The 27,501-nt window shown below is 43.0% G+C and overlaps 1 protein-coding gene across 2 annotated transcripts; it reads right to left on the minus strand.

Moving 5' to 3' along the window:
- Positions 1 to 246: 246 nt before the first annotated feature.
- Positions 247 to 27,406, minus strand: LOC105261315 (basic proline-rich protein-like). Of its 2 annotated transcripts, XM_045048163.1 has the most exons (11): positions 27,096 to 27,406; positions 25,008 to 25,076; positions 11,406 to 11,507; positions 10,394 to 10,456; positions 10,172 to 10,266; positions 7,001 to 7,075; positions 5,990 to 6,069; positions 4,321 to 4,471; positions 3,643 to 3,719; positions 1,964 to 2,101; positions 247 to 418 (listed from the first exon to the last, which is right to left on the minus strand). In XM_045048163.1, the coding sequence occupies exons 1-11, from the start codon at positions 27,164 to 27,166 to the stop codon at positions 383 to 385; spliced, it is 957 nt and encodes a 318-aa protein (XP_044904098.1). In that variant the 5' UTR covers positions 27,167 to 27,406; the 3' UTR covers positions 247 to 382. The 2 variants fall into 2 exon arrangements, with proteins under 2 accessions (XP_044904098.1, XP_044904099.1); XM_045048164.1 differs by lacking the exon at positions 1,964 to 2,101.
- Positions 27,407 to 27,501: the final 95 nt, after the last annotated feature.

Consider the following 27,501-nt stretch of genomic DNA (forward strand, 5'->3'; position numbering starts at 1 on the left):
CGTGTGCTTGTGAGTATCTACTGAGGAGTGAACACAACCATCACCAGATCTAGATGAAGGTTGTGTCCACCACCCCAGAAGGATCCAGGGGGACATGTGCAGTCAATACAATTCAAATAATGACTTGTCTTCTGTCCCTATTACTGTAGATTCTACCTGTTTGTGACAGTGTATACAGGAGTCACACTGTGTGCATCGAGATAGAATGACCGTAGGTCCTCCAGGAAGCAGACACTGACACAGAGGCAGAACTATGATGGGTTTATTACAGGAAAAGAGGACACACAAAATAGAGGGGACAGGAATGGTCAGGGAAAGGATTCATTCAAATACGCGTATCAGACAACTTTTCTCAATATATCACATCGCCACAGCCTATTGGTCACAGTTTAGGGTCCTCTTCAAACTTCAAGTTGTCCTGAAAGGCAAAGAGATTTTGGGTTATAGCAATGGGATCTTCTGTTCTCCTCTATGTGTTTTGTCCTTGAAAATATACCTTGGACGAACACTTAATTGTGTGGCTGCATCTGTGTGTCTACCAGTAATGGAAGATGATTGTCTTCAGGTCTGAGATATAGATCCCTGAATGTACACTTTCTCATAGTTATCTTTTCCTCCTGTGTGAGGTAGGGCCTGGATTCTAATAGGGAAAACACAGGGGTCTTTGCTGTATCTTTTGAAACAGGGATTGCCAATCTCTCAGCCTCAGGCATTATACTCTTAGTTTAATGGAATTGAATGAACATCTCTTGATGAGCTTCTGTGTGGAGATACCTTCATTTACACACTGAGGAGGGTGAGTGCCCACTCATCCCATTTATTTTACAAATTCCTTATGTGGTTGTCACCTCTTCATCATACTGATCTCAGAACCCAACACTATCCCTGTTTCTCAGATAACAAAGCTGAGGATCTGAGATGGCCCCACTGGGAGCTGGTATTAGGGATGAGACAGCAGGAACACAGGCAAAGCCTCAGGATATTGTGAGGGAAGTTTCGGAGATGCAAACTTGCAGGCAGGGTGATGACAGCAGATGCAGGTGTGTGGTGACAGGAGTCCAGCAGGGGCGGCTTCTGGTCAACCCTGAATCCCCACTAAGAGTCTGACTCAGGCTGAAGGCCAAGGAAGCCGCTCAGCTGATCTACAACCTGTCATCACCTTTAGTCTCACTGAGACACACAAACTTAGGCATTTCCTAGGACCAAGTTTAATTTCCCAAATCTCCAGCACATTCTTTCATACGTGTCCAGACCTTTCAGAAACCCAAGGGAAACAACAAACTGTATTTAGATTATGAACTATGTGCACTGCGGTAACGTTGACATTTTGGAGATGATGACTGCATTGTACACTGTGCTTGCACCCATGAAGCAGTTCTTTGCAGATCTCATGCTGTCCTCAAGCTCCCTGCCCAGGCTGTGGGCCCTGCCAGGAATGGCTTCCAACTCCAACCTACTGTCCCCAACAGCCTCTCCTCCACACCTCCTCAAACTCTGCTTACCTTCCACAACTTTCCTTCTATTCCTGTGTGATTCAAGTTTCCCCCATTCCTTCACTGGTGCTTCCATTATGGTGATCACAAGGTCTGTGTCATATAACGCATGTGACCCATTTCACACAGGACACCTGAGGCACCTAAATTTAGGGGTGCACCTCATCCTTCACAGAACCCACAACATTGTGTCTGTAAAAAACACACCAGTACCTCTGATACCTCTGCCTTTGTGTAAACATCCTCTTTCTTTTCGACAAGAGAAACCTATAGCTCACCTCATTACAGGGAAATGACACAGCCCATTGTATGTAAGTCCTGAGAAACTTGAGATATGTTACAGTGTCCTTAGCCAGCTTTGAAGGTGGGTTGCCAAGACTCAGAACCATCATTACATCATTCCCACCAAGTCTTTCATGAAGAAGATGCATGTGCTTTACCAGTCACTCATCCAGCTCAGGTCATCTTACCAAATGGAGTAGGTGGAAGAGCTGGTGGAGGAGGGGGAGGTGGTCACAGCCCTTGGCTGGTGATGAAGGGTGGTCCATGTGGTAGGGCCTGCAAGGCCATCCTGGGAAAGGACCAGGCCCTCTTGCATACATAATGGCCTGCAGAACAGAAACGAATGCTGTGTTCATAGGACAGAACAGAGCATCAACACCAGCAAAAAGTGGAAACCCAAAGAAGCAGTGCTCATCTCCGGCCAGCTTTCCCCCCACCAGGTTCCAAGAGGGCAGCATCAGTGCCAGGGAGCCTCTACCCATACTTTGGGTTCCACTTACAGCTTTTGGGGTGGGTAATGGATGCTATGGGGATAACCTAGTGTCCTCACATGTCTGCAAATGTAGAACAGCAAGGGCTCTTGTCCTAGTGGATTTATGGTGTGAATGCCAAATTAACAAAATAGCATATTCCCAATAGGAAGGCATCTAAGTCCAGGATCACCCGCCACCTCTCATCCTCTTCCACCACAGAGGCTGCTTATTCGTAAGTGAAGAACTTCTGAATGGGAAGGAATGACAATCCCAGGCTCCACACATGGAATAATAGCCCTCGTGGCTCAAAGCTCTGCCTCTAAGCCCCCGCCTGTGCCCAATCTGCTTCTCTCCCGACAATGGGGTCTTCTCCTGTCTAGAAGTGCTATCCACGGGCACAGAGACACATAGAGGGGTGGGGATCCTGAGGTCCTGAAAAACATCTGGATGCATATTCTTAGAGAAACATGCTACCGATCTATACATGTTAGTTAAGCTTAGCTAATTCATTTTAATTCAGAAGTACTTCTCAGTTTAAGTACAGTACAATTTGCAAGGTAATTGTGTCCTTTAGAAAAATGAGCTGAAATTCTAAATAACAGAATTATCACAAATGCACATTTGTTTCTGCTGTAAATGTCCATGTTCCACCTGTAAGAGTGACCCAGGACACAAGAGAACCTGCTCATGGGAACCCAAATAAAGGACACAGTGCGGAATTACAATGCAGGTAATTATGGATTTTCTCTTCTTCACCACTCATATTCCAGTGCATGTTTCAAGGACAAATATGTCACAAAAATAGTTCAGAGTATTTACACCCAGGGCACACCTGAAGTGATTCTGGACAGCACATTCACCAAAAAAAAAAAAAGGCTGAAGGGTGATGGGTATGAAATTTAGTTTGTCTAAGACCACTCTCAATGACACAACAAAAATCTAAGTTGGAGTGAAGGCAGTTTGCATTTTCGAACCATAAGGATAACCTTAGATTTTGTGAACACGTTAATCCCCTAGACAGAAACAGGAAAGGAAGAAACAGCAAGAGCAATGATTCCACATTGAGGAGGTCCAGGAAATATGAGGCATGCCAGGAGACTTCCAGGTGGAGTGTGGGGTCATCCTACTTGGGTTATTTCCAGGAACACACTGGAAAAGTCCTAAGGTCCTCACCTCTAAATACGTTTGGCTTCTAAACTTACTATAAGGAGTTGACAGGCAGAAAATAGAGAAGCCCATAGACACTTGGGTTAAGGTTGTGCATTTGGAAAATAAGAAAAACAAGCAGACGTATCATACAACACACAAAACAGACACAGTGCCAGGAGAGAGCACTGAACAGAAAAATGAGAGTTTCCCAGAAGAGTTTTACTGAAAACGGCCATGGCGTTTACCTTATCCTTCTTGGCCCTTTTGGTAGAGTCTGTGTTGTTCTCACTCACAGGAGCAACTTCGGGATCTGCAAAAGGCCCTAGAAGGGATGGAGGTTTATTCTGATTTGAGGAGATTGTGCAGAGATTAAAAAAACAAACCCTCCCCTCATTCCTCAAGCATCTTAAACTCTTTGGCCCAGTCAGATCCCAAGGCACATGCAGAGGGTAGCCCCACATGCTTCAGGTGATCCCAAGGCAAAGGGGAGAATCACCCCTTAAACCTTGATGAAGACCCATAAACGCCCTGGTTCAGGTGTTTTCATAACTCATCAAACAACTACGGATGGCTGGTGGCTCACCTGGACAGATACACCTTAGGCTGAGCCTCATGCCTCCCATAGCCCAGCACATGGACTGTGTACAGCACACATCTGCTGAAGCCCTATGTCTGCTTTTGTGTATACAGCCCCATTCCATCTCCACAAGAGACACCTGTACCAACACAGGGTGTGGGAAATGACACAAAGATGATATGTCGATCAAGAGAAACTCAAGGAATGTGGTTATGGCGGCAAACGCTTTTCCCTCGCATTGCAATGGTCTGTGGTACCACCTCTGAACCTTGTCCAAGACTCAACAACAACAAAAATTAGATGAAGGTGCTTTGCAAGTCAACTCATACTGCTCAGATCATCTTACCACACGCTGTAGGTAGAGAGGTCCGGGGTGGTCCCCAGGGCCACCAAGGTTCAGGAGGTGGACATGCCCTAGAGCCCATGGGGGGACCTCTAGGGTAGGGTGTGCAGAATCTTCCAGTTAACAGAGGAGGTCCCCATGGATCCACGCTGCCCTGCAGAACAGAAGTGACAGCTATGTGCATATAGCAGACAAGAGAACCAATACCAAAAGCAGCTGAAACCCAGAGAAGAATATGTCAGCACCTGCCAACTTCTCAGCCACCAGGATCCAAGGGAGTAGCATCAGTACCTGAAAACCCCATCTCTCCCACTGGGTACCGCCTACAGCTTAGGCAAATAAATGCTGCAGGTTAAACTACGGTCACCACACGTCCCTGCCCATGTCTTAGAATGTAGAACAAAATGATGCCATCTTAGAGGAATCAAAGAAGTAATTCCAGTCTAATGAAGTAGCATATTCCAGACTGTCAGACATCTATGTCCAGGATCACCCTGCATCCCTCCACTACAGTGACTATAGAAGCTCTGGTTTTGGCATATTCCAAACACAAAAAAAATTGAGTGCAAATAAACACCTGATTCTCTGCACACGAAATCACAGCTACTACTGGGGGAAAGTTCTGCCTGCCAGCCCCTCACTTTGCCTGCTCTGCTTCCCTCCCTGAGAAAGACGTCTTCCCCCTCTTTAGAAGTGCTTTCAAAGGACCAAGAGGCCACTGGGGAGTTGGAGATGCCTGGAGTCTTGCAGGAAACTGAGAAAGTATTTGCTGTGAGGAACATATTACTTATCAATGACTACTAAGCCCACATGTGTTTACCTGAATTCATAAGGAATTTTGATTTTGAACACACTAGAAGACACAGAGTAATACATCCTATGGAAAAAAAAAGAGGCAGAAATTCATGTAACAGAATTAATGAAAATGTATTTTGATATTGGTATAAATTCCTAGGGATGTGTCAGCTCTAACACTGACTGGAGACACAACAGAACCTGTTCATATGAACTTGTGTTCAGAATATATTTACCTAAGATACAGCTTAAAAGGATTCCATTGAGGAGGGCACCTTTTGGGATGAGCACTGGGTGTTGTATGGAAACCAATTTGACAATAAATTTCATATATTGAAAAAAAAAAAAAAGGATTCCAAACAGCTCATATACCAACAAAGATGTGAAGGTGGTGAGTTATGACAATGACTTTGTCTAAGACCATTCTGAACTATACAAGACACACAATATAAAAATGGAGAGACATCTTTTCGAATTCCCAGTTAACAAATAGTCTTAACATGCTAATCACATAACCAGAAAGAGGAAAATAACAACAACACTGATCCCATAGAGAGGCAGTATAGTAGGAGTCAACAAGCCTAGATACTTTAGTATGGACTGCAGTGTATCTTCCTGGTGTTATTTCCACAACACATGGGAAAAGCCATAAGGTCCTCAATCTCTAAGTTCCTTTGGCTACTAAACGTACCAGAAAATGATGACAGGCTGAAAAGAGAGAAGCCTGTAGACTCTTGGGTTAAGGCTATGCCTTTGGAAAATAGAAACAGGCAGACATATCACACAACACACAAAACAGGGAAGAGGCCACATCATGCTGTACTGCAAATGAGGGTTTCCTGACAGACTTACAACTGAAAATGGCCCCAGCATTTACCTTGTCCTTTTCAGCATTTTTGGTAAAGTGCTTGTTGTGACTTATGGGAGCGACACCAGCTTCTGGATTGGCTAAAGGCTCTGGAAGGAGTGGAGGTTTTTTTTTAAATTTCAGTAGACACTGCAGAATTCAAACAAACACCACATTTTGTGACATCTTAAACTTTTCTCCACACTCAGGACCATAAGGAAAGGCAGAGAATATCCCACAAGTCTCAGGTGACCCCAACGATAAGGGGGAGATCCACCCCATCATCTTAATCAAGAAATCATAGGGCCCTGGTTCATAACTAGTGAAATAATTATCGACAGGTCAGCTCAAATACAAATCTGGAAATCGTCACCAAAACAACCATTTCTCAATATACATTAGGGGCAATGACTCACCATCTCATTACAGATAAAAATTAAAATAAGAGTGTCAATTGGTAGATAACATCAATAAATCCTCAACAAAAGAGCATGAGTGTGTTTCTTCTGGCTCCAGGTGAATTGTTCAATCTTTCAGCTTATCTATAGGCTGCCTTCCATATGTGAGTAAGTATCACATAACTAATTTCAAATAAAAATGTACTTAGACTAATATTATAGTCAAGAGAAAAGATCTGACCCTGTCCCTTGAGGACATTTCCACAGGACCCTGGTTCAGGTGTTTTCATAACTGATCAAGCAACAGATCTCAACTAGCTAGAAATAAAGTTAGGGGTATGTCTCATCCCTCAGTGAGCCCAACACATGGTCTCTACAAGTTACATCATAAGAAGTGGTATGTATGTCAGCTATACAAGGCCTGTTTCTTCTGTATAAGAGACATGTGCTTCCCAGCTCACTATGTGGAAATGACAGCCCATTTCATGCATGTCCTGAGAAACTTAGAGAATGTTATAATGTCCTCAGTCCAGCTGACCTGAAAGACCTGTGGTGCCATCACTGCATCTTCTACAAAATACTCAACAAGAAAAAAGATGAAAAATGTTTTATAAGTCAACTTCTACTATTCATATCATCTTACCAAATGGTGGAGGTGGAGGTAGAGGGTAAGGTCCCAGAGGCCACCAGGGTGCAGAAGGGGTGGGTGGCCGATAGCCTATGAATGGAGATAAAGGGCAGCCCATGGGGTACAGAATGGAGGGCACCTCTGGGAAATGAAATTTTCTTGAAGCCACATTGACCTGCTGGACAGGAATTAAACTTTTGAGATATGTTAGTGTAAAAGATGAAAAATCCAACACTGACACCAACATAGCTGAACCCCAATGAAGCAGAAACAGTGCCTATCTCCTTCCCTTCCTCCTGGTTTCAATAAGGCAGGATTAGTGCCACAAAACCCCACCCTTCCCACTGGGTCCCTCCTAGAGCTTCTAGGAGTTTGAGGAGCCAAGACAGTAAATTTCTGGCAGCATGCATGGTACTGGCTGTGCCTCCAAATGTAGGAAGGAAGTGGCCGGCTGTAGAGGATCAGAGAGATAATTCTGGACTACTAAAGCAAGTTTGTTCTACACACACAGGCATCTATTTCCAGGACTACTCTCTGCTCAGCCCTTCACCACCTCAATAGTTCCATTTTGGCATATTAAGAGCAGAAATAAGTAAGGGGAATTATGATTTCATATCATCCATTTAAATCTTTAATCCATCTCCAGTTAATTCTTGTGAGTGGTTTAACCCCAGTGACTCATGAGAGAACCTTCTACAGGCCTTTCATGACTGAGCTCTGATTCTCAGAACTCTGCAAGGTAAGTATGGCCACCTGCTCTAAATGTAAGCAAACAGGTTCTAAGAGGAATGAGGGTCAAAAGGCTTGCAAAATGTGAAGCAGGAGTTGATACCAGCTCTGCCTGCAAGGTCTTGCTGGCAGCCTCTGCTCACCTGGCTCCCTCTCTGGACCTGCTGTCCTAAGGCACAAAGATCTATGGGGAGATGGCATCCTAGAGCCCTCAGGGAAATTGGGAAAGTGTTTTCTGCATGAACAATGCAGGAGTTAGTTAAGAAAAGTTATAGATATATGTGAATTCACAGGTAATGACAAATTTTACATACACTATGACATACAGGCTAATTTTGTCCCATGGAAAAATATGTTTGGAATTTGAAATGACAATTGAAATGAATATGTTCTGATATCAAGGTGGAAAATACAGATAACGTATGAAGAGAAGATGCCAGCTATGACAGCTACACAGGCCATAATAGAACCTGGTTACATGAACATGGCATCAGCTCTTTTCCAGAAACCGGCACATCAGACCTGACTTTCACTCTTTATTCCTTCAGTTCCAGTGTACTTTTTCTACTGCAAATATGTCCTTCCTGATAATTCATAATATGTTGACTGCTTAAACAGCTGTAGTGACTGTACAAAAGCACGTTTCAAAAAGAGATGGGACAACTGATGAATTATTAAAGTTAGAAAAAGATGAACTTTGAATAAGAGCATTTAAGATTGCTAAGCACTCCTCAGAAAGTTGGGCTTTTCATGTTTTTCACTTAGTGAAGATTACAATCAATGTTCTAAACAGGTTAATGACTAACTCTGGACAGAAAAGGGGTAAAATAACAACAGTAATTCTGTTTCAGTTTCCAGGTACATTCCCATGAAAAGAGGTCTGGAAGAAGTGAGCCAGGCCAGGAGACATAAGGGTAGAGTGAGGAGTCATCCTCCTCATGTTATTTCCACACACACACACACAGTGACTGCCCTGTGGTCCTCAGCCTCTAAGCACTTATGGCTTCTGGAGGCACCACAAAGATGACAAGCTAAGAACAGAGAGGCCCTTAGGCTCTTGGGAAAGAGTTTTACTCTTTGTAAAGTAAATAACACCATAGAAATATCTCAAAATACACAAACTAGAGACACGACCCGGAGAGAGTGCTGTATAAAGAGTTAAAAGATTCCAGAGACAGAATTACAACTGAAAATGGTCACAGCGTTTACTTTGACCTTCCCTGTGTCCATAGTAAGGACAGAATTCTTGTTCTTCACAGAAGCTGCACCAGGTTCTGCATTTGATAGAGGCCAAAGAAGGGGTGGAGGTTTATTCTGACTTGCATAGACTGGATGGAAAAAAAAAAAAAAAAACCTTCCATGCCTTCCTCCACCATTTTACACTGCTTCCTATAATCAGGTCCCTTACCAGAGACAGAGGGTTTCCCACAAGGCACAGGTGACCCCTTGGGACTCAGGGGACCCTTGAGGAAGGCACCAGAAGGCCTTGGTTGGATACTTGATAATCAACCAACTATGGACAGTTCAGGGCTCAATTCATTGGAAATCAACACTAAAATAAGGGTTTCCTAATACACATCATGGGAAATGACAATTTATCACAGATTAAAAATTAAAATAAGAATGGTTTAGGATAATGTCAGTAAACCGTCAGCATGAACAGCAACCTGTCCTTTTCTACAAGGCATGGGTGGGATTTTTCAACTGTGTTACTGTATATATCATTTGCCTTATGTATCTGACAAGGGATTATGTAAGTATTCATGAACAGAAATTGCCTTGACGAGACTAATACTATACTAATGAGGAAAGGAAAGGTTAATTCCATGTGGAACGACCTGCAAAGTTTTAGAGTTACACTAATAAAATAACATTAGAGGAGTGAAATTTCACAAGGATTTACTTTACTAATAGGGTACTATAGTTCACAATACACACAAAAAACTTTTTAAAGAATAAAGGGACTCCAAACAGAGGAAACAAATGTCTGCTTTCTTTATAGAAAGCATGTTTTCTATGGAGTATTTATCCAAAAGCCAAATCAAGGAAGCTCATCAGGACATACAGCCTACAATTCTTGCTGTTGTTCATGTTATTCATGTGAAACAAAAGAAAAAGCCTTCAACATTGCCTCAAGGTGGAAGGGGGGGATGACCCACATCTGTTCTAGCACCCACTCTCCAGTTAAGTGTAACTGGGAGGTTGCAGGGGGGCCCACAGTCGGTGGAGGGGCGTGAGCTCCACCACTCACAAAGGACAGACCCAAAGAGCCCTGCTGGCTGGGGGCATCTGAGGGAAACAGTGTCCTGTCACCACTGTGAGACAACCTGTGCCCTCTAGTAACCACTTGGGACTGTTTGCAGGAGACAGAACAATTGTACCCACTGGAACAAGAAACCGATTGTGTGGATGTTGCCCCAGAAGTTAAGCTGCTGCATTTCACAACGTGCTCCTTACCTCTCCATGGAGGTATCTCTCTGTCAGGTCCTGCTGCCATTGGTTTGTGCCTCCTGGATTCCTCTGGAAGCCTCTGTTTGTGGATGACTTCCAGTCTTGAAGATCGAGATGAATCCGTTTCACTAAGAGTTACCACACCCAGGCCCCCACTGGACACCAAACAGTTTAGCCTTTTTAAAAACCTCACAATACCCTTAAAAGAAATATGTCAAAATCCTGTACCTGCATTTCAAGTAGGCAACCTCCCTGCTCTGCTCTGCCATCACCTTCTCCAGCTCACAAGCCCTGAGCGGGGAGAAACACATCCACGTTCAGCTGTGGCAGAGTACACACAAGAGGAGGAGAGAAAAACATTCTTACCCAGTTGTCCTGAGACACTTTCTCACAAAGAGCAATCTGAAAGAGTCAGCACATCAATAAAAACCCATGTGGAGGGATTCAGTGTCCCATTATGATCATCGGCATTAGGTGCTGGAGGACTCAGGAACTACTGGGCAGCGTACAGGCTACCTGGTGTCCGAAGGTGAGCTCTGACTGCTGCAGCTGTTCTTGTGTCTCTTCTACTCTTCTCCTGGGAGTGCAATTGCTTTCATCAGATGAAGCACCATGACGTTAATTGGCCCAGGTTCCCATTATAAGAACTGAACTCTCATACACACGATCCAATCATATAAGACACATTTCACATGAGGAGGAAGAGTACAGAAAACTCAAAGCCATCGCTACATCAGCTTGGATTTATTATTTAATGCCTGTGGGGCTCTGCGTTGACATGGTCTCCTTACCAGTGGCGACAGCTCCCTAATCCTGCAATGAGTATCTTTCATCATGAAGTTCAAGTCTTCTTTCCCTTATATCCTTACCAATTTCTCACGGCTGCAACAAGTGGGTCTCTAAAATGGGATGGTCATACTTGTCCATGTGATTCGTCCTCCACCAAACTGCTTCCTGAGGTTTGTGACAATTTCTAGCACCTCCAGAAACATGTGCGGGAACCACATTTCCACACAGTCTGGCCAACATTGGGGATCAGGAAATCTTTAGTGGCTTAACTGGTTTAGAATATTTTTAACTTAACATCTGGAAAATGTCACATTCCTCTTGAAGTCTCTATAAAAATAAATGTCTCCTGAATATTTGTATAGATTTGTATGCTACTTGGGTCTAAACCCTGTACAAAGTTTCAAGATAATCCAATGGACGTGTGTGAGCTGCTGGTAGGAGCTGAACTCACTTGTAGTTCCATAGCTCTTCTGCAGCTAATTTCAGTGTCTCCTCTGCGGCTGACAGCTGCTTCTCCCCTTCCACCTGCTCCCGCTCTTTCAGTCCCAGCTTCCTATGAGGGGAAAGAAACATAGATTACCTGGTAGCCCATGTAAAATTCTGCCTTTCTTCTCTCCCCCAAATCTGAAGGCAGGACTCAAATGTCCCCTCTCCCTTTCCCCATAAATGTACAGATCCACAAACACAACCGGGGAAGCATTGATGCCCCCCCCCCCATTAAGGGACTAAACAAACTCAAACTCCAGCATGCTGGCAAGTCTTTGGAAACTCTGAGCTTCTCTTCACAGCTCTCTATTCCTACTCATCAATACATCACATAAATATAAAAAAGCCCACATGAGATGCACTAAGTGCCCTCCCAGGCTCAGGCTCCTGTGATTGGGACTGCATAAGCGTATTTCTTTTCAATGTACAAAACGAAGCCTGACCAGCTCATCACAAGCACATAAGGATGAAGCAGGGGTTCCTGACTTGTCTGGTTTCTCCCAAGAGCCCTGAATTTTCAATCAAGGCTGGAGCCATGACATTGCCATAGAGACATCTTTCTTGGACATGGTGTCATTCACACTGTACAATGACCTACTGGAAATTTCTACAGTTCACAAGGGAACTCCTGACACCTGCCTCAAAGACACCAGTTGAGAAGAATGCAAAATACACTGATGGAAAGAAAATTATGTGAATTGGCCCACCTTCAGAATATTGTCTTCCAGAAAAGGATTGCAGGGAAGGGAAGGGAAGGGAAGGGAAGGGAAGGGAAGGGAAGGGAAGGGAAGGGAAGGGAAGGGAAGGGAAGGGAAAAGGAAGGAAAACTGAGTTCACAGGATTCAGTACTGCTGGTGCCCCTGATCTACCAGACATAAACTCCCATCTCATCCGCAGCAAGATACCATCATAGTACACCTGAATTCTTCTCCAAATATTTCCTATCCAATGTCTAGAGTTTAACAAAAAATTATAGACATATGGCACTCATGTTGCTATGATGGGACTGAAATGTAAAGGACAATGAAAATGAACCCTGAGGTTTCCACAAAGTGAAGGAAGATGCAGATCACAGAAATAAAGGCAGAAGGGAGAAACACAATTCTTTACTGATTACTATGGTAAAAGTATAGTTGGTGTTAAATGTGCTCAAAGAAAGTATAATTATCCCCATTGTCTCACACATTTGTTCTTACAACAGTGTTTGTAACAATTAACTCCTGAAAGTCTCACTCTTCTGTGAGCTTCTGTCTTCGTCTACATATTCCATCAAGAACATCTACATTCTTCTTCCGCGTTTCCCATTCGGCTTCCTTTGCCCCTTCCACACATCTCAATGTATCACAGTTGTCTCCCTGTTCCCTTTTGCTGCCTGTCAAGCATAAAACAGTTTACTTCTGTGTGTGCATCTGTTCTCATGAGTGTGGCCGTGAGGGGGGAGAGGAGAAAGGACAGAATTCCAAAGGCAGGAAGCCACTTTTTACCTTGCCAGAACAAACTCATTCTACTAAATGCAGTTTTCTTCCCTCCAAGCAACACCTATTCCAGGTTACATTTATTAGATGTGAAGACTCCCTGCATCAAATCCTTGATGCATGCACTGGTATCTCCTGACTTTAAGACAGATTTGAGAAAGATGTAATGATTATAGAAGAATGTGAATGTACTTAGCACTACTAAAATGTACACTTAAATGTTTATGATGGGAAACTTTCTAATGTATGTATTTTACCACAATTAAAGAAGAGAAACTTAAAAAGGAAGTAATGATGTTCAATTCTCTGGTTTATATAACGTTTGATAGTAAATTTTGTTACCTGATTCTTTCAGATCTTAAGCTGAGCATTTTGTTTCTGCACAGGATGTTCTTCAGCCTTCCGTTTCACTTCGCTGATCTGAATTTCATTAAGGGGGAGGTGAACCTAAGCAAAACCCTCTCTTTAGTGACTTGGGTCCCAAGAAGATCACTCAGTAGATAACATATAAATCTAATGTTCTAAGGCATGAAAGATTTGTTTTCCTTCAAAGCTAAAGTGTACAATGGAAATCCTGCAGGAAGTAGAGGGAATTTACTTCTGAAACTTCTGAAGTGTTTACTAAAATAGCACCTTTCAAGTTCTTTGTAGGTTTTTCTTTCCCCAGCTTGCAAGTAGGATAGAAACAAAATGTGTACTAGGCTTTCCAAACAAACCCTGGACAATGTGTCACAAAGAAGCATTGTCAATAGAACATACCCCACAGTCAGTCCCTGTATCATTAAAAACAGTCGATCCAGTTTGGGCCAAAGAGAAAAGTGAGACACATTAAAAAAATGAAGGGTGAATCTGGGGCGCCTGGGTGGCTCAGTCAGTTAAGCGGCCAACTTCGGCTCAGGTCATGATTTCGCGGTCCGTGAGTTCAAGCCCCGCGTCGGGCTCTGTGCTGACAGCTCAGAGCCTGGAGCCTGTTTCAGATTCTGTGTCTCCCTCTCTCTCTGCCCCTCCCCTGTTCATGCTCTGTCTCTCTCTGTCTCAAAAATAAATAAATGTTAAAAAAAATTTTTTTTTAAACATGAAGGGTGAAGAGAATAGTGGAAGGTGTAAATTTTTCAGAGCAACTATCTTGCTTTTGAGACAATGGGACTGTCACTGGATAACAAAGAAAAAGGGAAGAAAGTGTAAAATCTTTCAAGCCAAACAGTTCAAATGAGTGACTTTTCTTTATGGAAGATAAATATTGTCACCAGATTCACTTTCAAAACTCTCTGCTCTGCATTAAGAGGAACATAACTGTTCAACATGGCTAGAACCTTCTAGTGCTCTCTCCCAGCAGCACTGAATGATATAAAAATTAAGCCAGGGTTATGAAAACAAATTCTGCCTAACTCTTAAGTAAAGTGCTATTTTTTTAATATAATAAATAAATAATTAATAAAACCTATTTATTTAGGCACTGTGTTGTTACTGCTTGAAACAGCAGTGAACAGCATGGAAGGTTGAGGGGCTCAATTCATCCAATGGCCAAAAGGGCTCAAACATCAAATTATGCTAACTCTCAGTAGCAAAACACTCAGGAAGTCCCAATTCTTGACATTCTGATTTACCACAAATCATGCACACTTTGAATGATATCATTAAAAAATTCATTAGTGTGCTCAAGTGTCTCACTGTTATTCTTCAACAAAACATATAGTCATCAGGAATACTTATTCATTACTTTTACTTCCATTTTTAAAGGACAAAGAAGGGATTTTAATACTTTTTTTTTTTGAGAGAGAGAGAGCAAATGTGCAGGGGAGGGACAGAGAGAGACGGAGAGAATCCCAAGCAGGCTGACTCCAAGCAGACTCCCCACAGTCAGCACAGAGCCCGATGCAGGGCTTGAACTCATGAACCATGAGATCAGGATCTGAGTTGAAACCAAGAGTTGGATGGTTAACTGAATGAGCCACCCAGGTCCTGGTGCCCCAGGGCAAAGAAGGGATTTTTATCTTCATCTATGTGCCTCGTAAGAGGGAAACTTATTTTGCCACATGGTTTCTTGAGCACATTTCTTTGCTCCATTGATCTACACAAATATGTAACAGAAGATTCAGAATTCAAAAATATTAATTATGGTGACATAAAAACCTGCCTCTGGTGGGTAAGTCATTACAGAAATAAAGAATGTGGTATTTTACATATGTGATGATTGCTTTGAATTTAGCCTGGTATAGAATGGAATGAAACGGGACATCAGGATGAAAGAGGAGACAGCAAAATCAGTGAACCAGAAGTGAACACAATTCAAGGTGAAATCATGAAAATGAAAAAAAAAAAAGGCAGGGGGGTGGGAAGGATGATTATACCTTCTGTTCACAAATGGATATTTTTTCTGCAAGGTTTGCATTTTTCTTCATGGAGTACTTAATCTTCTCATAAATTTGATCTAAATTAACCAAAAAGATAAAAAGCAATCTCTTAAGATTAGTACCAAAACCAGTAAAATCAAATTACCCACTGTGTCAACACCAAAGTCACATGATCTGGCACTGTGGTCACATAAAACATTTGGCATTACTGTGGTCCCTGAAGAAAGCAAGTTTTAATTAGTGGCATTTTATTTTTCTTTCTCTTTTTCTCTCCTTTCTCTCTCTCTCTCTCTCTCTCTCTCTCTCTCTCTCTCTCTCTATTTCTTTTTCTTTTAGAGAGAGAGACCACATGAGTGGGTGATGGGTAGAGGGAGAGAGAGAGAATCCTAAGCAGACTCCATGCTCAATGTGGAGTCCAACACAGGGCTTGATCCCATGACCCTGCAATCATTACCTGAGCCAAAATCAGAAGTCAGATGCACAACCGACCGAGTCACCCAGGAGCCCCCTAATATCCCATCATTAAGCAACATTCGTCTTAGAATTATGAACAGTTCAAACTGTGCTGACATCACCAGAGGAGAAATGAAGAAAAGTCAAGTATCCTACATACATATATTCCGTCCTTCATGATCAAATAAACAAATCAGTGCAATTACTTTAAAAACAAAAGTCAAAAAGAAAAAATCACCCACCTAATTTCTTCCAGGTTTTCCCCCACCTTCACCCACCCTTTAAAAATAACGAAAGAGGCACCTGGGTGGCTCAGTCAGTTGAGATCCAACTTCAGCTCAGGTCATTATCTTACTGCTGATGAGTTCGAGTCCCACATCAGGCTCACTGCTGTCAACATAGAGCCCATTTTGGGTCTTCTGTCCCTCTCTCCCTCTGCTCCCTCCCCACTTACACTCTGTTTCTCAAAAAGAAGTAAGTCTTTTAAATAAATAGATTAATTAATTAGTTAATTAATTAACAATAACAAGAGAGGTGGGCGCCTGGGCGCCTAGTTGGTTGATTTTGGCTCAGGTCATGATCTTACGGTTGGTGAGATTGAGCCCCATGTAAGGCTCTATGTTGACAGCATGGATCCTGCTTGGGATTCTCTCTCATTCCCTCTCTCTCTGCCCCTCCCCCACTCACGCACACAGTTTCTCTCAAAATATGTAAATAAACATTTAAAGAAATACTGAGAGAGAAATTATTCTAAATGTCGCTTGGCACTCAGAGGCCTCCAATGTCTTTCTGCTGCTCCACAGGGTCCCTTCATGAGAACCAGGGCAGGATGCTCAGGTGGGTATGGTCTTGGAATCAAACACACTTGGGTAAAATCTCAGCTTTACTACGTAGTGGATAGGACCCTGGATAACTCCTCATCTCCCCAAATCACAAGGTGGTGAAAGCCAAAGATGTAAACATTACCACCTGCATTACTGGTAAACACCATGCAGGAAACACTCACCTCACACGTAGATAGCACATGGAAAGCACCTAGAACAGAGCCCAGGACTCCAGAGTCTTCTGATAGGTGTTTAATTCTATTCGGTCCCAAACTACAAACTTACCTTCTATCTGTATAATGTGAGAGCTCTGCTGCCCTGAGGTCACCCTTCTCTATACCAGCAGTGTTGTATTCCCCATAGTAACACCAGCATTTGAGGACCCACTATGTGCCAAGTCACTTAATCAGCAAAGTCCATGAAGCCCATACACAATCCATTAGCCCCATTTTGCATATTGCTCACTTTCACTCACTCTCCACTAGCATTAGAGGCTCCCTCCACCCAGGACTCATAACACATGTTTTAAACCTCTCTAGTGACACACACTCAGCCTGACAATATCTGACTTCTTCTCTAAGCCTTGAGCTTCTTGACAGGCTCAGATAGTGCCTTAATCTGTACATTTCCCACAACAGGTAGGTCATGCCAAAATACTCCTGTCACTGGCTTCTTAAACATTTCTGTCCAGAATTAAACTCATCCACTTCTCCCTAATTATCTGATTTTTTTTCTACCTGGTCACCTGTCTCAGCTGGGGGGCAACTCAATCTGTGCTGTCGCTTAGGATGCAAACATCCTAACTGTAAAGAGTTAACGGGCTAACTAGACCAGATAAATCAATGTCTTTACCTCTAGCTGAATTAGAAACCACATTGAACGCTGTATTAAGAAAAGATTACAGGGCACCTGGGTTGAGCATCTGACTCTTGATTTTGGTTCAGGTCATGATCTCATAGTTTGTGAGATCAAGCCCTGCATCAGGCTTTTGAATCTTTTTTTAAAAAGATTTAAAAAGAAAAGATTACAAGGAAGATAGAAGCCTGAAATGTTACCTTCATATACTCGAGTCTTTACCTAGATGAGTGATAAACAAAATTAAATTTGATGTAGAAACAATATTTTTTATAAAAGTATAGCTCGTGACAAAAAGTCAAAATCATAATCCAATGTGGTATTATAATAAAGGTGTGGTTCAGCAAAATAAATTATATTTTAAGTTTTGCAATTCTAGTATCGTTAATATACAGTGTTACATTCGATTCAGGTGCACATATAGTGATTCAACAATGCTGTACATTACTCAGGGTTTGTCATGGAAAGTGTACTCTTTAATCCCCATCACCCACTTCTCCCATCACCCCACCCACCTCCCCTCTGGTAACCATCACTTTATTCTCTAAAATTAGGAATCTGTTTTTTGGTACATCTCTCTTTTTTCCCCTTTGTTCATTTGTTTTGTTTCTTAAATTCCACATGAGTGAAATTATATGGTATTTACCTTTCACTTAGCATCATATCCTCTCTATCAACCCATGTTGTTGCAAATGGCAAGATATCATTCCTTTTTATGGCTGAATAATATTTGTGTGTGTGTGTGTTTGTGTGTGTGTGTGTAGATATATAGATATAGATATACAGATATAGATATAGATGTCACCTCTTCTTTATCCATTCATCTATGGATGGACACTTGGGCTGCTTCCATAATTTGGCTATTATAAATAATGCTGCAGTAAACACAGGGGTGCATATATCCTTTAGTAGTAGTTTTTTGTTGTTGTTGTTCTGTATCCTTTGGGTAAATACCTAGTAGTGCAATCACTGCCTCATAGGTTAGTTCTATTTTCAATTATCTGAGGAAATTCCATACTGTTTTTCAAAATGGCTGCAGCAATTTGCATTCCCACCAAAAGTGCATGAGGGTTCCTTTTTCTCCACATCCTTGCCAACACTAGTTTTTTCTTGTCTTTTGATTTTAGCCATTCTGACAGGTGTAAGGTGATATCACATTGTAATTTTGATTTGCATTTCCCTGACCACGAATGATGTTGAGCATCTGTTCATCTGTCTGTTGGCCATCTTCTTTGTGGAAATGCCTATTCAGGACTTCGGCCCATTTGTAAATTGTATTATTTGTTTTCTGGCTGTTGAGTTGTATAATTTCTTCATATATTTTGGGTACTAACCCTTTATCAGTTATGTCATTTGCAAATATCTTTTCCCATTTAGTAAGTTGTCTTTCAGTTTTGTTATTTGTTTCCATTGCTGAGCAGGAGCTATTTATTTTGATATAGTCCCAATAATTTAATTTTGTTTTTATTTCCTCTGCCTCAGGAGACATTCTAGAAAAATGTAGCCATGGCCTAGTATAATAAAAACTTAGAACTATAACAAACTATAGAAAGAATTTCTTTTCTACTTGGTGATATTTCAACAACCATTTCTAAGGAAGAGAATTAAGGTAGATATCTTATTTTTGACGAAAAGTTATGTTTCCATTCTATTAAACAGATACAAAACTACCAATCTTCAATGATGGAAATGACACTTATTTTAAATTAATAACTAATGTTCCATTTACTTGCAATTATTTTTTGTAAAGTCCAATAACCATAATAAAGTCCAGGATCACTCTGTTTCAGAGTTTCAGACAAAACAAAAGTAAAGGCAAAATCTTGGGACTAAAATATGCCTCTGACTCACCAGAAACACTGTAGAAATGTCTTATACATTCAGCTATTTCCTGAACTGACAATGCCACCAAATCAGGTCCTATCATTTTTCCCACATCACCACCAACAAAGGTTTTCAAATCAGAAAGGAAGTGGGAGATGGCTAGAGAAAACACACAAGCAGCAACATAAATTACCACAAACATTTCCAGAAAGTGCAAAAAGTGCTTCCTTGACCAGAGTCATTCCCTGAAGACATTGTAAAATTATAGCAGGTACTTGAGATGTCACAGAGAGATCTGAACAAAGCAAACAAAATCATACAATGTACTCAGACCACAGATGGCTCAAACTAGACATCAAGAACAAAGTTATTAGTTGGAGAATGACCAAAAAATGAGATTAAACAACAAGCTTCTCAAAAACACATGGATTAGAGAGGAGTCGGGTGGGGGGATGGGTGAAAGAGAAGTAGATCAAGAGTACACTATGATGAGCAACTGACAAGTGCATGAAATCACTGAATCATATTGAACACATGAAACTAATATTACACTGTATGTTAATTACAGTTGAATTTTTTAAAAAGCCCATATAGGTCAAAGAAGACATTTCTACAAAAATTGTAAAGTATTTCAATCTAAATGATAATGAAAATTGAATGTAGTAAAGGGAAATTTATAATACTGAGTGCATATAAAAGGTCCTGTGGCTATAATATTTTCTGCTTACTTATGACTACAATTCTATCTATAAGGTACTTTAGTATACTCACAGTGAAAACAGTTCTCCAGAGGTATATTAGACAAGCACAAGTTCCCATGGAGGCAGTATTAATGTTATGTTTCCACAGAATTTCAAACACATCAGAGCCAAGGGGGAAATGGTCAGGCAAAATATGGACAGGCTGAGATAATATTGGAGACAATGAGGATTCTTAAAGATATTTACAATATATCTGTCACAAAGAATCATCTTTATGAACCCTCTACCAGCCTCCAGGAAGTTATAAGCACACCTCTCAAATGTCTCCTCATAGAGGATCAAGAGGAAAGATGGCTTACAAAGGAGCAGGAACAAACTTTTGGGGGTGATTACTGTGTTTGCTATCTTACTGTGGTGATGGTCTCATTGTTGCTTACATATGTCCAATATCAACAAACTATGTTCTTTAAAAAGGTGTTGTTATTATATACAAATTATATGACACTGAAGCTGTAGGAAAAATAGACAACACTTAGAAATTTTACTTTGCTGACAAACACATTGCAACTGTGTTTTAATAGTAAGAATTTATAAGCCAATGTAAAACAGAAAAAGTAAGAAAATGCAAATTTATAGTAGATAAGAAGTCAATGAGTTCTATTGTACATTCATGAACTATGTGGATAAAATCCTTTGGAACATCTCCAAAATATGCCCCAAATTCATGGAAGAATGGGAGAAAGAAAAACAAAAAATGTACTAGAGATACAAATGAGATTGCTCTATAGAAAGAGGTTTACAGATACAGATATATCTGAGAGAGATGGGCAGCTGTTATCATAATAATATGGGATTATTATTCCAAAAAATAAATAAATTACACATTATTGTTCACTTCTTGATGTTTTCTTTCAATGTTCACTTGATTCTGAATCATAGCTCAAGATGTCAGATTTCTGAGGTACATAAAGATTTGCATAATCAGGTGATCTTGTATATTTTGATAATATCTGTGGGATTTTAAGTTACTTGAACACACATCTCCAAATAGCCAATGAAAGGAATTCATATTTCTATTTCATGGTATTGTGCCAAAATTAATCGACAGCAACTCTGAAAATTCATTTCTAAAAGATTACAAAATTCCTGGATATGGTCACCAAAAGAGCAGAACACATACCATTCTACAAAAATTGGACTTAGAAGTCTTTTAGGACCAAAACACTCGTGATGCAATTCATACTAATTCACATACCAAGCTTAATTTTGGCACATAAACCTGTCTAGAAAGTAGCCTCTGAAATCTATAACATTTTTGTATTCAGCTCTCAGAGATGAGGTCATGAAAATGTGTAATGGTGGGAAATATACACTGTCTTTGAGTAGACACTGTCTGAAAGAAAGCAGTAGCTGTCAGCACAATAGTTGGTCATGGGGCTCAAATGCACCAAGGACAGAGGCCATCTTGTCACGAAGGTAAAACATCTTCAGACATGGGCACTCTTGGTGCATCTGGCCACTGTCTGGCTGCTGATATCAGTTGCTGCTTCTTAACTAGATTAGATCCAATGGGGCCAGTAATGCTAGGTTCTCACAGTCAATGGCCATGAGTAGGTGGAGGTGGGAAATGCAAGACAAGTTAGTTTATGGAAGAATTCAGAGATGATGTAGGGAACGAGCTGATCTCTGAGAGGCAGCCTAGGTACAGGGGAAAAATCTTAATAAAGACAATCAAGAATTTTCCTTCTTCATAGTCTCAAAGGAAAGAGAATAGATTCTATTTAGATTGGGGCATTCATGTGGAATGATCCTGCCTCAATGCAAGGGTTATTCCTGACTAATGGAACTTTCCTGATCCTACTCTAAGGATCTGGTACATGTCAATCTAAAGAAATCTACTTATGTCTATGGTGTTCCCTGTCTGTCTGTCTGCCTCTCTCACTCTCCTAGGGGTACAAGTTTTGCTTTTCAATGAAAGAGTGAAATAGTCACACTGGGAACCAGGTATTTCATTATATTTGGGACAATCCTAAGGACATTCAGAACCCTTCTTGCTTTGAATAAATCAACACTCTGCACATACTTAGCTAAAGAAAGGACAACAATTCACTCACTTCCTGATCATGTCACTCCTAGTGATTTTCCTATTGTAAATGTCCAAGCAAGATGCAGCCACTTAGTTTCTGCTGGGCTTAGGAGGCTCCTATCAACACAGTTGGACACAGAGTCCCTGGGGGCAGCCTCCAAGACCAGAGGCAAAGGGATGATTCAGAAGTTGCTAAAAGTCAACAAACCAGGAAGCACAGAGCTCAAAGACATTTCACTTTTTAACACTCTAGTACCAACACCAATGCTCCAGTTACCACTGTTGCCAGGGCTACCAAACTTCACAAATATGAACAATGTGCTGATAGGAAAATGAACTACGTATAAGATGGACCCTAAGCTTACAAAGCTTGAAGCAGGGTCTTAACAGGGCTTCCAGGAGCCAGTCTAATACCCATAGTTCCTATTAAATAAGAGTTCTTGACATTTTTAAAAACAACTTCAATGAAATAATTCACACATCATAGAAACACCTATTTAAGTCAATTAGCTCAATAGCTTTTTTAGTATCTTCACAAATCTTTCCTTCTTGACACTATAAACCTACTATGTTTGGGTTTACATCCTGTCAACGTTGCTCTTTCTGGACCAAGCAGCACAGACAGGACCCAGAACTTGATGTGGACAGCTGTAGCCACAACCACTTCTGGCTGGTGGAGAAACCTGTCCTGTGGTCCTCAGTCTTCAGGAAGAAATGAAGTTCTTCTGAAGGTCCTATCAAAAGCCCCATGGAAAAGCTGTTGTTTAACCACAGTGTGAAAGAACCCAATATATTGGAAGGAAGAATCCACCAATGTCCCATGTTTACTCACATTTGTGTTTGGGTAACTGGGACACCCAAACACAAGGAGCCAGAAAAACAGCCTCTGCACCTTCCTGTCCTGGTCCTTTAAGGGGATTCTAGGGTTCCAGGCAGGAGGTGGAGACGGGGGATGGGGTGTAGGTGGGCAAGGGAGGAGTGGGGAGGGGTGGGAAAGGGGGGAGGTGTATAAAAACGGGGTGGGGTTAAGGAAGGGGTATGTCAGGAGAAGAAGGGGGTCAGGGACAGGACCAGGATCAGATCAAGTATAAGAGGGGAGGGGGGAGGGTTCACACAGGTTAGTAGGTCAGCAGGTCAGTAAATCACTAGGTGAGCAGGACACAAACAGCAGGTTAACTGGACTCTCAGGAGCAGGTGGAGCAGAGGAAGATCCTTCTTCTTCCAAGGCCTCACCAGACTGTCTGGGTGTTGCCTTAGCAACCCAGAACCTTTATACTCTCTCTCGGCCAATCAGCTGCTCTCACCCCTGGTAGAGCAATATGGACACCCCATGTGACCTCATTTTTAAAAAGCCGCTTCCCGCCTGGTGCACCACCACGTGCCATCCCAACAACAGTTCCTCTCTGGAAACTTGGCCAGCCTTCTGGTTTCTGGGCCCTCCCAGCCCAGCTCCCTGTCACCTCTTCTGAGTGTTCTCTCCTTCCTTTCTGAACTCCCATCTCCCATGGGCAATAGCTGAACAACAGAGAAAGCAAAGGAGGACAGAACTGCAAGAACAATCAAATACGCAAGCAGACAGGAAGGTTTAACCCTTTCTCAGCAAGTCAAAGCAGATAGAACATCCATAAGATAGAGATCTTGATAGCAAACCATCTGAATCCCACAGCTATATCCATATATGTGTCCACATGTACATAACACTGTAGAGGACACATTCACTTTAGGCACAGAGGATACAGTTACAAAAATTCACCCTATTTATTATGGCCATAAGGGAAATTTCAAAGGAATGAAATGATTTCAGAGGAAGGAAATCACACAAAGCATGTTTTGGTAATACAATGTGCTAGAAATCACTAATAAAGAGGTAACTAGAAATTCCCATATGCTTAGAAATTGAGAAGTTCCTCTAGAAGTAGAAGATGAATCAAGAAATCCCAAAGAAAAAGAGCTATATTTGAACTAAATGATAGGAGCATGATAAAAATGTAATCAAAAATGTCTCCTGGCCTGGAATATCCTGGAATATTGGTGTGAGAAGATTGTCTGGTCCCCACGTCAGCTCTAATTGACCTAGACATTTTAACACCACAAACAGTGGTAGATCTGTCACTTATCTGTGTGACCCTCTGACCGATTAACATGGGCTGTACATTATGAACCTTACAGGGGGAGAATTCAACTGACTCACATGGGATCTCCTGAGGTCTCCAGGAATGAGAGCATTCTAAGAAAAATAGTTCATCAGCTTCCCTCCTGAGGGACCTGGGACAACACCCAGATTGTTGGCAGCACCAGCTGTGCTGGGCAGGGAGGGCCAAGCAGGTGGGCAGGGGCCAGGGACCCAGGTGACTAGACAAACCCACTGTGATCATCTCTCCTGGGCCCTGTCCTGAGCTGAGCTTCCTAAATAGTTCCCTACATGATTGACACAATGTTTCCCCAACTCATTCAGGCCCAAGGCAGCTGAAAATCATTGCTCTGAACCCCCTCGCTTTTATTTTTATGTAAATGTATTGTAACAGGACCCATTCTGGCACTGCTAAATACCTAAATACAAAGAAACCATACAAAACAAGCAAAACCAAACCAGAACAGGTGTAAAAACCCAATAGTGTTCAATTTCGTTTAGATGCTGCTGCCTGCCTAATGAGCCCCAGTGTTGGGCTGTCCTGGTCTCCTGGTCTCAAGGAGAGACCAGCTACAGAAGAGGTAGAGTCCGACTGGCCTAAAAGTGAATGGGAGAGAGGGCCCTGACTATAAGGGGGCCTAGGGAATTCCATGAAGCATGGCCAGGGTCATCCCGAGTATAACTGCAGCAGGGATCAGGGAAAGAAGAAGCAGTTAACAGAGTGTGGGGGCCTTGAACAAGTGAGATCATTCATGGAGGTGAGGAAGTGTCCCCAAAGCCAAAGTCAGCCTCCCATCTGGGGAGTCCTTCGTGGTCCCTGGGGGTAGGGCCAGGAGCCTAGTGAGATCCAACTCTGCTGCTTACCAGCTGTGTGACCCTGGGCTGGTGTCCTTCAGTAAAATGGGAGTGGCCATGCCGGTGTCCAGAACTGCGCTGAGGACAAGAGAAAGCCACGTGCTGAGCACTAGTGGATATCAGTGTCATCACCTCCATGAGGCATGTGCCTTCCCAGTCTGGTGCCTTATATTTGCCCAGCTGTTAAAGGTAACACAGGTGGAAACCACAGTTCCCTCCAGTTTCAGGCCTGTGCTAAGCCTTTTCCTTTGCAGACATCATCTCTCAGGACCCAGTGGTCGGTACCATCTCCAACCCCTTGCACAGATGGGGAACCGGGCTCAGAGCCCTCACAGGGAAGGCTGTACCCAGGCAGAGAAAAGGCTCACTGCTGACTTGGGTCTGGGAGGGGACGTTGGGAGAGGGGAAGCTGGGGCCTGGAGACTCCAGAGGGAGGAGAGGCCACGGAGATGCTTGGCACCACAACCCAGCTTTGCTCCAGGTCACCCTGTACAGAAGATGAGCCAAACCAGGCAGCAAGGTCACAGCCCGGCTCCTCCAACTCAGGATGACGGCCATTCATCTGTGTGGTGACCATAATGCTGTCATATACTAGTCCTGATGATGCCATTAGTGCTATTGTTGTGGGAGAGGGCACAGCCCACTCTGACACACCCCAAGGGTCCTGGGGAGACTCACCTCACTTGATCTGGCCCCATGAAGCACTCTCACCTAAGTGTACCCTGTCCCTACCCTGTGCCCCTATCCCTGTGGCCACCATACCCTGGCCACTCTCTGGAGTCTAGGCCTAGGCACAACCCTCAATAAGGCACTGACATGGGGCAGGTGCCCAGCAGTGGGTTGGATCCATGAAAACACCCCTTCAATGACAACTGAGATGGGCAGGTCATGCCAGAGTCTGTGCACCCCTTCTTCTTGTCGTGGCCTCCACTGGAGTGCCAGAGCTGTCCTGGACGGTGTGTGTGTGTGTGTGTGTGTGTGTGTGTGTGTGTGTGTGTAATCTGCATTGTGCCCCTGTGAGTTCTGTGTCTGTGGGTATAGTGACTGTGGACATGAGTTTTCTGCCTTTCGACTACCCGAGAGTCTTCTGTGTATGCATGTGTATCTGTGTCTGTGTCTCTGAATGAGGGTATGTTTGCTGTGTAATTCTCTGTCTGTGGCTATATTATATTGTTGGGTCACATGTATCCCTGAGGGAGTATCTGTATGCATCTGTGTTTCCTGTCTGTGTGTGTATTGGTTGCATGTGTGTGAATCTGTGGCTCCTTTTGGTGTTCCTGATCATACCTGTATGTGTATGTGTGTGTGTTTTCCGTGTGTGTGTGTGTGTGTGTGTGTGTGTCCAGTGTGTGTTGAGGTTGTTTCATGGGGCTATTTCATGTGACCCTGAAGGAGTGTGTGTACCCCTTTGTGTGTGTGTGTATCCCTCTGTGTGTATCTGTGTGTGTGTGTGTGTGTGTGTGTGTGTGTGTGTGTGTGTGTGTATTCCTCTCAGGGTGTCATTGGCTATGTCTGCAGTCTGGGTCTGTCTGTGAGCCTGTCCATGAGCCCTATACCTGAGTCCCAGATGATGCTGTGGGTGGTTCCATGTCTGTGTGTATCTGTGCTTGTGGTGTCTGTTTCTTTCTCTGTGCATGTGTGTGTCTGTGCACCTCAGAAGTAAGTAACTACAGAGGGAACCCTTCAAGGGTGATCCTGGGGTGGGTGAGCAAAAGACAATATGTGCTTCCCCTACCCTCAGGCTCAGCTCCCTCTGCCCATTTTTCTCCCATCCTCCAATGCCCCCCACTTCGGGTGCCATCTCGGTCTCCAAGGATGGATGGAGTGAAGGGCAGCTCACAGGACCACAGGCCAGTAGCAGGGAGGGCTGCGGATGGCAGGAGGAGGTTATAAAGTGTGGGGAGGGCTCCTAGACCCTGGTGAGGCTGAGAGATACCTAGGCCCTGGGAAGGGTGAGTGAGTGGGGGCCCCAAGGCAGGGCTGGGGAAATAGAGCTCCTGGGCCCCATGGAAGGAATGCAGGATTGGGCACCCCGGAAAAGAGCTGGAGGAGTCCTGCAGGACTCCTGAGTCCCCAAAGGGCAGATCCTTCACTCACCTGTGCTGGTGCAGGCTGAGGCCAGGAAGTGGAAGCAGCAGCAGCAGCAGCAGCAGCAGCAGCAGCAGCATTCAGAGGCAGTGGCAGCAGATCCGTGGAATGGTGGATGGAGCAGGGAGCCATGGTCTTGCGAACAAGTGGAATCACCACTCTGGGCTGCCCTCGGCCCTTTCCCCCTTCCCTGGCCACCTCACTATCTCTGGCCCTGGCCTCATCCTCAGCAGGGCATGGTCAAGCCAGACAGAGATGGACACCTGGGGCCACAGGAATGTCCCCCTGACCTCTGTGTCCTAGTTGTTGAATGGGCATAAGGAGTCACCCAGGGCCCCTGGAACCAGGAGGGAGAATCTGGCACCAGAGTTTTCTCTGATGGAACTTGGGGAGAATTATGGAGGGATAGCATTTA

Source organism: Felis catus, chromosome E3 (genome assembly GCF_018350175.1).
Source record: "Felis catus isolate Fca126 chromosome E3, F.catus_Fca126_mat1.0, whole genome shotgun sequence".
Lineage (NCBI taxonomy): Eukaryota > Metazoa > Chordata > Mammalia > Carnivora > Felidae > Felis > Felis catus.